The 15125-nt window shown below is 35.0% G+C and overlaps 1 protein-coding gene across 1 annotated transcript in view; it reads left to right on the forward strand.

Annotated features, from left to right (window-relative positions):
* The window catches only part of pch2 (pachytene checkpoint 2 protein), a 61820-nt gene extending 47634 nt beyond the window's left edge, over positions 1-14186 (forward strand). The window contains exons 5-9 of the mRNA XM_067101463.1: positions 2696-2817; positions 5937-6130; positions 9685-9838; positions 12758-12870; positions 13935-14186. Of these exons, the coding sequence (XP_066957564.1) occupies positions 2696-2817; positions 5937-6130; positions 9685-9838; positions 12758-12870; positions 13935-14094 (743 nt within the window). The 3' untranslated portion in view covers positions 14095-14186. The remainder of the gene's footprint in view (positions 1-2695; positions 2818-5936; positions 6131-9684; positions 9839-12757; positions 12871-13934) is intronic.
* Positions 14187-15125: the final 939 nt, after the last annotated feature.

Consider the following 15125-nt stretch of genomic DNA (forward strand, 5'->3'; position numbering starts at 1 on the left):
GAATATATCTATACAAGGAAAAGATGAAACTCATCTCTCTGTGTCAGAAAATCTCAAAGCATACAAGTCAAAGCTGAAGTTGTGGAAGGGAAAGATTGAGAGGGGGAAGAATGTGTCCTTTCCACTCTTGAACCTTTTTCTTGAAGACGAAGAAGACGTCTTGCTTCTGGACGTACAAAGTACCATTGTTGAGCACCTTGAAAAGCTGAGTGAAGAGTTTAAGAAGTATATTCCGGATGAAGAGTTGCATGACAAATACAGATTGGTGCGCAGACCCTTAGATGTCAACATTGAAGACCTTTCAGAAGAAGAATCTTCCATTCAAAATCTGCAAGAGGAGCTCATCGAGGTGCAACATGATGAAACTCTCCGCTTCAACTTTCAGCAACAACCACTAGGCGTGTTCTGGACTGCTGAGAAGAAGGAGAAACCAGTCCTTGGAAGGGAGGCTGAGAAAGTGTTGTTGCCGTTCACTACAATGTATTTGTGTGAATCGGGGTTTGCATCCCTAGCTGCCATCAGAACAAAAAGCAGAAATTGGTTGCAGCCTGAACATGATTTAAGAGTAGCACCTTCTACGACTGAGCCATGAATGGACAAACTTATCAGTGAAATCCAGCCCCAAGGCTCCCATTAAAATCAGTTATCAGTTGATAAGAAACCATTTTATCTATAGTGTGCCTTTGTGGAATATAACACAAATTTTTCTGATAAAAATGTTCATATTAAAGTGAATTAAATTTAATCATGTTCATTTTGTCTCTTCTTTTTTCAGCCTTACAGTACCTCATACAAGAAAATTATACTTGTTCTTTGCTTTTACAGCCTACAGTCAGTAATATAGTACATGCAACACATAAATTATATAGTTAACATACACTGCATAAAACCAGCGGAGCCACGGTTATGGCTGGAGGAGCATGATTGGAGTCACCTACTAAAAAGGTTGGGAACCACCGGTCTAGACCTTTGGAAGCTGTGGGGAGGACCTAGTCTGAATCTCTTTGCAACTTCAAGAAACCATGGTCTCCCTCTGTTTTGTTCACCGGTTCCAGATCCCTTAGCATGGACGACAGATGCCTGCTGCAGGACTGGTCGGACAAAGATCTGTATGCCTTCCTTCCTTTTGGCATGATAAGAGATGTCCTGAAAAAGTTCCAATCGCATCAGAATGTGTCAGTGACATTTATTGCCCCATTTTGGCCCCTAAGAGAGTGGTTCCTGGATTTCCTGGGACTCCTAGTAGACTTCCCAAGGCTCCTATGACAAAAGGACAATCTTCTAAGGCAACCCTACTTCAGAAGGACACATCAAGGGTTGTCCACTCTAGCTCTGACAGGTTATAGACTGTCAAGAAACTCCTCAGAGCTAGAGGATTTTCAAAAGCAGCTGCAGAAGCTATTTCTAAGTGTAGACATCAGTCATCCGGTAACATCTACCAGAACAAGTGATCTATCTTCCGCACTCTGTGCAGAAGAAATGACATTTTGTCTTCTCAGATGACTGTAACAGAAATCGCAGATTTTCTTTTATTTCTGAGGACCCCCAGAGGCTTGTCCTCTTCCAGATTAAAGGTTACAGGGCCATGCTCAGCTCTGTTTTTCGGCATAGGGGTCTGGACCTATCCGTGAATCAGGACCTTTCTGATCTTATTAGATCATTCGATACCTGCAAGCAGAGGAATACTAAGCTAATGTCATGGAATTTCGATGTGGTACTTAAATGGTTCTCAGGGCCTCAGTTCGAACCTCTTAACTCCACATCCTTAAGGAATCTGACTAAGAAGACCCTCTTCCTGGTAGCCTTAGCAACTGCTCAGAAGGTCAGTGAAATACAAGCATTGTATCAATTCTGGCAATTTTTTCAGTTCCCAAATTCATTACATGTACCAATGTTTTGGGGTAGAATATGTCCATATATCCCACTTCCTCTCAGTATGGGAATCAGCTCTGTAATTACTTGGTAAGTTACTTATATAAAAATGACATTTTTATAATAAAATAAAATTTTATATATACTTACCAAGTACAGGCAGTCCTCGGTTTACAATGCGTCTGGCTTACGACATTCTGAGGTTACAAAGCTTTTCACATTTATTCATCAGAAATTATTTCCCGGTTTACGACGCATGTTCCAGGGTTACGACGCGTCGTACGCCTATCCAACGGAAGAAATATGGCTCCAAAATGGCAGAATAATCAAAATTTGGAGGTTTTTTGATGAAAAACTCAATAAAAATGCAGTTTGCATCGTTTCCAACACACCCAGAGCATTAAAAGTAAGGTTTTCTTAGGATTTTTGACGATTTTCGACGATTTTTCAGTCGTAAACCAGGGACTGCCTATTACAGAATGGCCCTCACATGGACATAAGGGTACGAACAAATTGAAGCTCTTTGCTGAGTTGTTCCTCTCTTCCCTGAAAGTGGGCTGGGTTAACTACCTACACCAAAACAAAAGATCGCTACCGCGAATTTCAAATTTTAGCTGCCGAACTAGTTAGAAAATATAGCTATGTAATTAGTAAGTAAGTATATATAAAACTTTATTATAAAAATGTCATTTTGTTGAACCAGTCAGTCACTCATCGCTTTATTTGAAAAACTGTATTTCATACATTTATTTGCTCTGTTTTTTTTACAAAAAAATAGTTTTTTACAAAAGAATTATTTTAAAAGTTATTTTTGAAATTTCAGGAAAGACATCACTTTGCAAGGCATTGGCACAGAAGTTAAGCATCAGATTGAACAAGCAGTATAAGTATGCACAAATACTAGAAATCAATTCACACTCACTCTTTTCCAAGTGGTTCTCAGAGGTATGTAATGAAGTAAATTTATTGTAGGTAGTGTGAATTAAACCTTTGAATTAGTTTTTATATATCTACCAAAGACATTTGACATAAAGCTGTTGCTAAAAATATTACCCAATTACCACTCTAATGATGAACATATATTTATGTAATGGAAGCTAGTATTATAATATATGGACATTCCTATGTTGAAGGGAAACTGTCATCGTGATTTTTCAAAGCACAGTCTAGGTAAGCTGACAAGCTAATACCTTTACCTTACTCAAACTATTGAGAACATGAAAAAAGAGGGGGTTGATCCTAAAGGAAGCAAGTCAACCAACTCTTTAACAAATATATATATTATTCGACCTAGAGGAGATTTCAAATTTTGTCAGCAAAAGGAAAGGAACAGTTATTAAACCTTGCAATTTTAAGAGTGCTTATTTCCACAAAGTAAATATGGGAAGTTGTCATCTGTTAGGGGTAATGAGGCCACTAGAGAGGAGTAGGAAACCTTTCATTAGCACAGCTGAACTGTCTAAAAAGTATACAAATAGGTAAACAGAAAGATTGCCTTGAGATATAGGAGCAAGGTGGATGGCCAGATGAATTGCCCCTAATGATGGTATCAAGAGGTTAAACTTCTCTTATCATTTAACAAAATTGCAGAACTGGATGGGGAGATGGCAGAGAAGTAAGTAGTAACAATGTATTGGAGACATTGAATGAACGTTGCTTGGTCTGTATTCAGATATGCTCTTAAGACTGGAGTAGACAGACAAGGGAAGAGCAATTAGTAACAGAGAGGGCAGAAAGGTAAAAGAAGAAATATGGAGCTGAGTTAGTGGAAATGAATAGAAAGGAAAAGACCTGAGAAGGTCATTAATAAGAAATATACTGTTTGCCCCATGTTCTCACAACCAGCTACAATTTTTCCAAGGTACTGCAGCAACTATCCAAGATAGTATGAAAAATTGAAAATAATCAACAAATGATATGGCCCTGAGGAAGTCAAATAAGGAGCTTGTTTCTACAGGAAGAATGAAACTGTGAATTATTTAAAATGATAGCAATTGTTCCTGCTGTTTAACAGGCTTGATGATATTAACCCATTTATGGTTTGACACTTTATGGGATGAAATACAGACTTTGTGTGTGTGGGTTTTGAACATCACACAATCTGCTTTTATATCTGAATTTCTGTACCTTTTAAATGCCTTGTATGGATGGTGATTATTGTTGTGGAGTATCCAGTAACCTTTGTCAATGTGTGGAGGCAGAAACACTTGGTGTCTCCCCTCATGATATACTTTATCACAGTGTAGGGAGGTACTGATGTTAATCCTCTACACCACATAGTAACACCCATATGTCATCTAAGTGTCATCAAGGTATTCTTGTAAAATAAGTAATGAGAAGCAGTAATAAGTATTAGTTTTAAAAGTGGTTAGTTTAAGCAAAAAAAATCATTGGAAAAAATCATTAGTGAATAATAATAAAATAGTGTACATTGATAAAACAAGTATGTATGAAACTGTTTGCATCCTGATACAACATTATATACATATTTATACACTATAGCCAAGTGTAGGTGTTATGCTCTTGCACTGAAATCGTAACAATAAATAAAATGAAACATCAGCACACACAACTGACAGCCTCCCAGGGAATTAATACCCCATACAGGACCTTTTAAATGCTGATTTCTGCTCTGGGGATAACCAAAAAAACTGATTTTGCTGACGAGCATAAGTAAAATTTGAATATACAGTATTGTGTTAATTAACCAGGAACAGGTTAATAGGCATGAATGAAAGTTATTTAATAACTAGATTTGTCTGTTGCTAACCATAAGAAATAGGTGCTTTGGAGAGTTCAAGAAAATAATTGCTGAGTAAGGTGACATATACCTTATGCTGTACGTTCATTTAGAGAAGACAGCTGAATAAAACCAAATCTTCAGAGATGTTAGTGAAACATCTGAACAGTATTGTTTCTATATTCCAAAATGGGTAGTGTTTGATTCTTCCTGTTACATGATTGAATCATTTATAGTAGAAGTGTAGTTGTCTCAAATTTTGCAGGAGTTTTAATTGTGCCAGTCCCTCACGAAAACTGGAATCCACAAATAACTTGTAATTTCCTTTCCCCTCGCTTTCCAATCTTTTCCAACCTTAAATCCCAATTTTGTAGTGCAGTAAACCCCCCGTATTCACGTTCTAACAATTCGCGGACTCAGCTATTCACAGATTTCTACATGGAACATATATACACATTATTTGGGGAAAATTTGCCCATTCACAGTATTTTTCACTGAGAAATATTCACTAATTACTGTATTTTCATATAATTTTCATGAGTAAATACACTTTTTGTGATAAAACTATTGAAATACTCAGGTATAAGCATTTTTAGAGATTTTTTTTTGTCTTTGAACTATCAAAATAGGCAGTTCTGATTGTTTTTAGAGGGGGTTTTAAGTATTCGAGGATTTTAGCTATTCAAGGGGCGGGTGTAGTACACATCCCCTGCAGATATGGGCGCTTTACTGTAATGTTGGTAATACTCTTCACTGGTATTGAACATAGCATAAGTAGTTCATTATTTACAAATTGTATAAAATATAGTACTATACAGTGCACACTTTTTATTATGCAGTAGGCTACTCTGTTAACAATATAAGGTGAGAGAAAAAATAATATATGTACTGTACCTGCACAATGCTACTACAGTATATATACAATAGTTTATCTATTATACTGCAGTTGTTATAAAACAATATCAATTGAAAAGCATCATTGTAATTTTTAAAACACCACTCCTCATGTACATGTAAGAATATAATAAATGTATCCACGTCCACTTAGTCTTTCTTACGATGAATCAGTGATACTTAACAATGATGATGGAACATAACACACTGGTGCAGTTCTTGCCATACAATCATTACACTTACATGTGAAGTCATGCATGCACACAACAGACAAATGTTTGTTAATTGTATGGTATTACTGTGTTCTGTTAAGATGTTTCAGTGATATTTTCACACTGGAGTCTATAATTTATTTTGTTTGGAATTTTTATTTTATTAGACTATTTATTTCTGCTCTATGCATCAAGTAAGTTACATATATCTGTTACAGAGTGGAAAACTAGTCCAGAAGATGTTCACTAGAATTACAGAATTAGTTGAAGATCCTGAAACACTAGTGCTGCTTCTCATCGATGAAGTAGAGAGTTTAACATTAGCAAGACAGTCAGGACAATCCACTGGGGACCCAGGTGATGCTATTCGGGTAGTTAATGCTGTTTTGACACAACTAGACCAAATTAAAAAGTAAGTCCAGCTGTTCCATGCATGTTAAACTTTCTTAAAATCAAAACTCTTAATTGCTTGGTAACTAACTAATGGAAAATCATGCAAGTTAACCTTGGAAATAATTTGATTTAATATGTGTCAAAATGTAACTTATTCCTGTCTTTCAGTGTGGACATGTGTGCTTGTCAAAATCAGTAAACAGGCAAAATACAGGTGTTGTAAAAGTGAAATGCAGAATAAGAATAAGCGTATAAATAAAAAGGGAGATAGGAATATGCAAAAGAGAAATGAAAAATAAAATGGGGTAATCAGGTCTTTTGCAATTATCCACCAGATATTATGTCTGGAGCTCCACAGGGTAGTGTTCTTGATCCACTCTTATTTTTAGTGTATACAAGTGATATGGCTGTTGGCCATATGGGTGTAGTAGTCTCCACTTTTGAGAAATGAAGCTGCCCTCAGCCTTAATCGGGATGTGGACCAGATCAGTGAATGGTGTGGTCGGAGGGGTATGAGGCTGAACTCCAGTAAAACAAAAATACTATTGATTAGCAGATCACATATAGATTTCTCACCCCATCCTCCCGTTAAGACGGACTAATAGGGGGGCCAGGGTGTCCGTCTTAGCCGATAGCCCGGTTTAACTGGCGATATCTGTATATATACCTATAAATACCTATATATATACTTATTTCATTATTTTTATAGAGTATGAATAATAAACCAATGCAGAGACGTTTGAATTAAAGCTCGTGGTAAAAGATGAAAAATGAAGAATAAAACATGGTAAAAATTATAGAATTCAGCTGCACATGTAGATTCCTAGGGCAAGACATGAAGTGGAGTCTCTAAAATGAAAAGTAAGATTTTTTCCTCTTTCATGTTTTTTTTTCAATTTAGTTATTTATTCATTATAGTTTATTATTATCTATATTAATATACTGTTAAATAAATGTGAGTTGATTAAGATCATCAGTAATAAAATAGTGGGACAATTAAGACCATAAGTTCACTAACACATTTTGTTTTCAACAAAAACATTCCGTAAAATGCAAAAGTGTACATGATCAAAATAACTAATTCAACTTGTGAATTTTAATAATAAGTAAGACTATAAAATACATTTCATCATATCAGTCTTGGAGAGGGTTGTTTTTTATTGTTACTGACATCGTCATCAGTTTGCAGGCGTAAATCTGAACTGTCCAGGAATAGGATTCGCAAGTGATGATGCATCACCACTACAGACTGTTGTGGGATTTTTCATACCACTATATTGAAGTTAAAATTATCGTTGAATTCGTTTTCATGAAGAAATAATTATATAAAGCAAATTATTGAGTAATTTTTGCCATTAGCAGTCAAATAATCTCGATCATGGCAACATTCAAACTTAGTGCTGTCATGACGTATGTCTATAAATAGAACAGAAGTAGAGGGCTGTCATTGGCTAGCAGATCTCCATGGCAACCAGCCAGCCAGTCAGGCTTTAGCTGTATTCTGTCTGAGAAAGAACTTTTGCTCAGAGAAGCTGATGATGATATAAGTGCATGCGTTTTGAATACAATACGTAGTTTTTAATAGTGTATGTATTTTACTGATTACATGAAGAATCGAATGAATTCCTTCTTATTACTTTGATTGTTAAAATTGTTGGTTCAGAGATTCATCAGCAACAAAATATATATATATTTTTTGCTTCAGAAGATATTTACTAACGCTGCGTTGACATACCTTTAAAACAAAATTCTTCTCTTTAATCTCTCGAGGATAGAATTATGCTGCATAGAGAGAACTGGCAATTTTCTGCATAGAGAGAACTGGCAATTTTCTCTCTCTCTCTCTCTCTCTCTCTCTCTCTCTCTCTCTCTCTCTCTCTCTCTCTTTGTCATTTGCCACGTAAACACAGATAGAATTACGCTGCATAGAGGGAACTGGCAATTCTCTCTCTCTCTCTCTCTCTCTCTCTCTCTCTCTCTCTTTGTCATTTGCCACGTAAACACAGATAGAATTACGCTGCATAGAGGGAACTGGCAATTCTCTCTCTCTCTCTCTCTCTCTCTCTCTCATTTGCCTAACACAAGTATTGTTCAGTAACTCAGCTTTTGTCTTTGTAAAGTTTACCTTTGTCATATCTTTTCTTTCCTAAAAAACACACAAAGCATCGTACTGTAGCTACCAGTCGGGCAGCAGATAGGTAAAACTGTTAATGCTCAGTGATTGGCTACGATACTTCCTACTGTTCCAGACAATAGTGTTTCTTAACGACGGTACGTACCATGCGCAAGTTAAATTGGTTACAAGTTAAAAGCATTTTAGTTTAGTACAGTATAAATACAGAACAGTATGTATAAAATAAAAATATAAATTTAAAGTTTTCATTTACCTTTGGTAAATAAAAAAGGAAAACGGTACGCGACGAGTGGAGGAAGAGTAACTATCTTAAATCGTGGTTGAACATTACGTATTTTAAATGGGCTGACCCTCTTCGGTGTCCGTCTTATCCGATATCCGGATTAACGGGGTCTGGCTTAATGAGGGTCAGCTGTATTGTTCATAAAATCAGTGCAACCTGTTTTAGTTCATTTGTGCTTCCTTTACTAGAATGCTGTTCTTTGGTGTTGATGTCTGCTCCTGTTAAAGATTTATCTCTTTTAGATAGTGTGGTTCGCAGTGGTAGGTTTATGTTTCCTAATAGCAGCAGTTATGACTTGGACCATTGACAGATGGTTCATAAGTTGTATTTCAACAGAGATCTTTTACATTTACAATTGATCCCTGATCCCCCTTACCTGCCAAGAGCAACCAGATTCTCTGAACAGCATCACCAATATGCAGTAAATGTGTCTCGCTGTTGAACTTCTCAGTTCCAGAGGTCCTTTATTCCTCTTATATATTCCTAGTGAACACCATATTCTTTGGAAGCTTGAATTTCAAGTCATTGGTCCCTTTGGGGTTGTTTCATATGAACAGGTTTTGTCTTTTGCATAATAATAATATTGATGACTCAGTGTTAGCTAACACTGAACTGTACTGGGTTGTAGACATAAACAGAGTGATACAGTACTTGTTTTTATATAACATGAAATGTTTTGTGTTTCAATATCTTAGTCCTGTCGTTTGACCTCCATCTGTAGCTTTGCTTTTAATGAGCAATCTGTATTTGATTAAGACGTTAACAGACCCTTGGTAAAGTACTCTTGTGAGTACTGCTTACAGTAGGGATTTTTTGCCATACTGTAGGCAGTACTAAATATTCTTCAACATCTTTTAACTTCTTTGCCTCAAGTTTTATGCTTTTGGGCCAACCTTATAAGTCATGAAATTAGAGTAAGGGGTTCCTTTAAACTACTGTTTAAAAGCACCTCTATATTAGTAATGGGTGAGTTACCGTGTCATGAATAGGAAAAAATGGGTGGGTTTGTGTGGTGAGATTTTAAGTCTTAAATGACAGGAAAAAATGTTCAGGTTTGTGTGGTGAAATTTCAAGTCTTAAATGACGGCTTGTGCTTTGAAGATAGATGATATATGATATAAGTGAAATGCCTAAGTTTCATTTTTCCTTGTTTCAGGTTCCCTAATGTCCTTATTTTGACCACTTCTAATTTATCAACATCTGTTGACTTGGCTTTTGTTGATAGAGCTGATATTAAACAGTACATTGGGCCACCATCACATGCTGCCATTTATCAGATTTATCACACATGTATTCAGGAACTTGAAAGGGTAAGTTTTGCAGTCATAATTAGTATTCTACCAAATGTATGCATAAACCTAATTGATTAGCCTAAGGTCTTTATATGGTCTCAGTAAGTAATGGATACTACATGTATATCAGTTCAAACAGGGAAAACCTGTCTAAACAGACCTCTTCCAAATACTTGCAAAGGCAAACAACCTTTCAAGAGAAATGAATTAATTATTAGACCCTGAACTCCTCAGTATTTAGATAACCTCCCATTTTATTGGTTACATCATTATATCAGCTATGATTTGCAATGCTTTTGAATGTATGACCATGTAAGAAAAGGTTTTGTAACCAGATCATATTTTTTGTGCTTTGCTTTGTTGACAATTTCACATTTTTTGTTGTTTTTAATTTATTTTTGGAGATGTGGAAGGATTGGTGTAAACTACTTTGAAAAATTGAAGGTTAGCCTATGCTGAAACATTATAAGATTGTGCTAAATTGTTTTAGCTTTATGTGAAGGCATGGCACTTATATTTGCCAAGCACACCAACTTGGTTACAAAACAACAGAGAAAGCTTTTCATACTTCCCATACACACGCAAAGAACATGACTAAATCAACAGATTGGACGTCAACAAAACCACCATAATAAGCGTTTGCATTTTATTTGAATTTTTTAGTGTTTTGAATTTTTTTTTGTTTATTGCACTCTAGTATTAGCGTATCTTAATGTTTGTATAACAAGGTATTTGATGTACAGCAATGAAAAAAGCTGTAGCCTAAGAGAACTACCCCATGCCCCTCATATTGTGGTAATCTTTCCTGATTATTTGTTATATTTTTCTTTATTTGTAATTCATTTTTGTAACTTGTGGTATTTTCTCCTTAAATGTTAATCATAATTGTACAAATTGCACAAATAATACAGTACATCAACCCTAGGCATTGATTCCTATAAGAAATGCTATTCACAAATATAAATTTCAAACATGTAAGGCATACCCCATTACTTAGGCTGTTGTCTTGAGTACATGAAACTGCTCTGCAGCCACTTTACTAGTAGGCATTCAGTCTCCAGTTGAATGAACCTTCAGGTTCTCTTCAAAGACAATGAGTTTTTTACTGGTTGCTCTGTCCCTGGAAATGGGCCATCTGTCTAGTGCTGGGATAGCAAGAAAGTTGCAAACTACTGCCTGACCATTCAGCCTGGAAAATAGATGGTTTTATGCACTCTGGGACAATGTTAAGGTATACATATTTTCCCCCTTTAGGCTATTAAGGGCTAGAATAAGTAAAGAAAAGATTTACAAGTGCCTCTTCATGACCTTAGTAAACCATGTACGAGTAATGGCCACAGCAGGAGTGGTTTTTGGACCATATCTCTAGTCAACAGCCCAAGAACTCCCATGTATAGCATGCTTTTCCAGCAGTCACAATTCTGGAGATTTCATCAGAATTTAGATATACTTGCAGATTGTCCATTGAAACCTTGTTGTGAGATTTTCAACATAAGCAACCTAGGCCATCAAAAGACCTGGCAGTTCTTTGTCAGCATTTTGAGAATGAAGATCTTTAAAATTTCATAATGTAGACATTGCTTTGGTTTTTAAGAATTAACCAAAGCTCCAGGCCTCCTTGGTGGATTTTATCTTGATGATGGCCATCTTCCTAGCCTTCATCTCTTCTTGTAGAATGAGTGAGCTTCACAACCTATCCAGTTAAAGATTCGTTGCCCTTTCCTTTGTTCATGCCTTCATTGCTATAACGCAAACTGCTTGTTCACAGAACCGCTCCATAGCTTTGTTTGCAGTTCCTTCTCTCTCTTCTGTTGTGAGGCCAGGGTAGATCTTTTATGCTTACACAGAATTAATGATTGCAGAAAGAATAAATCAGCGTCTCTTGTCTACTTGTTGAACAAACAGGTCTCCAAGAACACTTATCTCCAATTTTTGCTCAGGCACAGTATCTCGGGTAGACAAGGATACATCAGAGGAATCAGCTGAATTTAAGGTTAAGGCAGATAAGGTCAGGGCATGGGCCACATTTTGGCTAAGACTTGGAATGTAAATCTTTGTAAAGACAAGTGAGCATTTAGAGTAGCTAGGTGACTTCTGTTGCATTTAAAATAAGAGCACTTGTCCACAGATATTTAAATTAATTTTCTTTGGTCCAGTCATAACTGCAGATTATGCTCTCCCTACCTGATTTGGGGGGCCTAGGATCACAGGAATCTCTGTACCTTGGAGCATTTGAAATGTACATCATTATAGATTTACATACAGTAATTTACTTCACCATTACTCTCAGTCCAATCTTTGGAAATGTGATTTTCGGATTACATTTTGTATATAAAAAATTTATTTTGCTGTGCAATCATCATTTTTACTTTTAATATCTTTCCTCCCAACCCACTGTTCTGGCAGCTGTTCAGACTAAAAGTGAATTGATATGCCATATGGAACTTGAGGAACACTGCTTCTTTTTGACTGGTTATTGTTTACGGATTTTTGCAGTTGCACAATCAGTCTTAAAGTGATGGGTTTACATGTATAGAAAAAATAAATTTATTATAGAAAAATTACAAGTTGCAGAATGGGCTACTGCTGCTAATATGTGTAGTGTCAGAGACTGCACTTATTAGTTTTGCCTTTGACTGATTAGATTAACAGGTGGCATGCACTTGCAAAATGCAGCTTCACAGGTGATCAGGTAACCTAATACTTAAATTTACAATCCGAGGACTGGCAGCTAGTAATGAAGTTCTGTGAGCTGTTAATATTATCTTCATTATTTTGTCTGTGTTTAATGTGAGTAATCTGAAATTTCAACTCTTAACAAAATCTGATATTAGCTAACTAAATCTTGATTTTTATTTGCTTATCCTATGATACTTTTTTAAGTTTTAGGTAATTATTAATTTGAAGTGATTAACTATTTTGACCTAATTATTTCAGACTGGTATTATTGTGGACAATGAAAAGATATTCACACTTCAAGAGCTCCAGGTGTCTAATATGATTGAAAATGATGCAACAAAATTATCAATATTTTTATGGAAGATATCTGAGTAAGTCATATTGCACCATAATTACTTGTAGTTTTAGGGTCACAAAAACCATCTTAACAGATTTGACTTTTCAAGTGCAAATAGATTGCATTTATTCAGACATAGATTGGAAAATGGTGTTCAAGTGTTGAGTAGCACATTGATCCTCCTTGCCGTAAATGAGATCACAAATCAATTACTGAGTAGAATTGAAAATAGTTTATAAAATATAGATGACTTTGTCATATTCTACATGGCATCAAACTTACAACATGCTCGGCATATTCTACATGGCATCAAACTTACAACATGCTCAGCATATTCTCAACATTACCTTCACAGAAGCAGACTCCTGAGCCTTGTTTAGTAGGTCTTCAATTTTTGGCACAAAAAAATCAAAATCAGTCATGTTTTATAAAGATATCAGATGGAAAAGTAAGATTGGTATTAAACTAAAAATTAGAAACAGTCTGTTAGCTATTAACCAAACTTATCTGAAAGTAATTATGGTATTAAACTAAAAATTAGAAACAATCTGTTAGCTATTAACCAAACTTAAGTTTTCAGGCTTAAACTTTGATACCGATTGAGAATAGATAATTACTCATTCCATATATAAAATCTTAAAGCAAAAATGCTTTAACCCAGATAAAAGGGGTTTTGCAGGATCATTCAGATGAAGAGAATTGTATTGTCAATCATGTGTGATTATAAAGATATGCAAAGTTTAATGAGTGAATTTAAATAAATACTGTAATTATACAGTTTCTTAAAAAGCTATACAGTAATATGATTTTGCCAAAACCAAGAATTACAGTCAGCTATAAAATTATTCTAGGTTTTCTTGCAGAGTTAGGGTTTCAGTACTGTACTGAATTATGTTCTCGTATAATAGTTAATAGCAATGCATTCCTTGGTTACAGCTAGATCAACTTCCCCTTTAAAAGACTTCCTCAGTTGCATGGATCTTAATAATGAAAATATCATCTTAGAGAAAGGATAAAAGTTTTTGTTATTTTCATCTCAGAGTACAGTAGTGATGAGTTCACATAACTAGTTCAGCTAAAAATAAATTTTTCTTTCAGGATGAGTCAAGGCTTCAGTGGCAGAGTTTTACGAAAAATTCCGTTTTTGGCTCATGCACTTTTTGCAAGTTTGGACCAAATGTCTCATGAACAGTTCCTAATTGCAATGCAGAAGGCAGTTTTAAAGGAAAAGCAAGATAGAAGAGATCTACAAGAATGAGATAGCTTAACATCCATATTACTTATCATTTTATGTTTTAATGAAAGTGACTATATTTTTCTAGTAAAGATAGAGGGTATTTTTTAAATTTTGTACAGAAGTTTTTTTTTCACATTTTTGTGATTATCTATTAGAATACAACAGAGTACTTTACCTTCCTTAGAAATGCACATTTTATTACTGCAGACATTACTGGGATATACATTATTTATTCATTAATAGCAAAATAAGATGTATGAAAGTTACTAACATATATTTACAACATAAAAAACCACTAAGTTTTCCTTTATTTATTATAATATTTCACATATAGAAAATGTGTACTGTATATTGTAGTTACAGTGTTCTATTCATCAAAATCTACTCATAAGCATCCCATCATCATTATTATTATTATTATTATTACTATTATTATTATTATTATTATTATTATTATTATTATTATTATTATTATTTTAGGAGTAAGGAACACCCTTCTTTTGTAGATTTTTGTAAGTAAATTATCATAAAAATTCAGAATTCTATAGCTTTCACAGGCCACTGCTCCCCATCCGGAGGAAATTGAAGTGAAGATTACCCGAGACTAAATATGCTCTCCTTTCACGTCTTCCAAAAAGGCACTATTTTTTTCATATTCTTGTTTATAATGATGCAATATAGAAAAGTAGGAAAATCTTTTACTCACATACACAAAGAAAAAAGATCATCAATATAAGTTTACCATTTCATCAAAGGTTTCCAGTAATGATAAAGAAACTCAGGATGAGAAATATGAATTCAGTTTCTAGTTCATCAAAACTGTCAAAGGGTAATGTACATACAAATAAGACTTTAGATTAAAATGAATAACAAAGCTCAGGAGAATACAGTAAATCAAAAAATATGAGAACTAAAACCTTGTAGAAACAGGCAAGTTTTGATAAACATCTGCTGACTTGAAAAGTTACAATAGCTCATGACTGGAATAGTGCATTGGCAATTTATGGAGACAATCCACAGAAGATATTTTGGTGACTGAAAATTTTCAAACT

The sequence above is a fragment of the Macrobrachium rosenbergii genome, chromosome 57 (assembly GCF_040412425.1).
Source record: "Macrobrachium rosenbergii isolate ZJJX-2024 chromosome 57, ASM4041242v1, whole genome shotgun sequence".
Classification (NCBI taxonomy): domain Eukaryota; kingdom Metazoa; phylum Arthropoda; class Malacostraca; order Decapoda; family Palaemonidae; genus Macrobrachium; species Macrobrachium rosenbergii.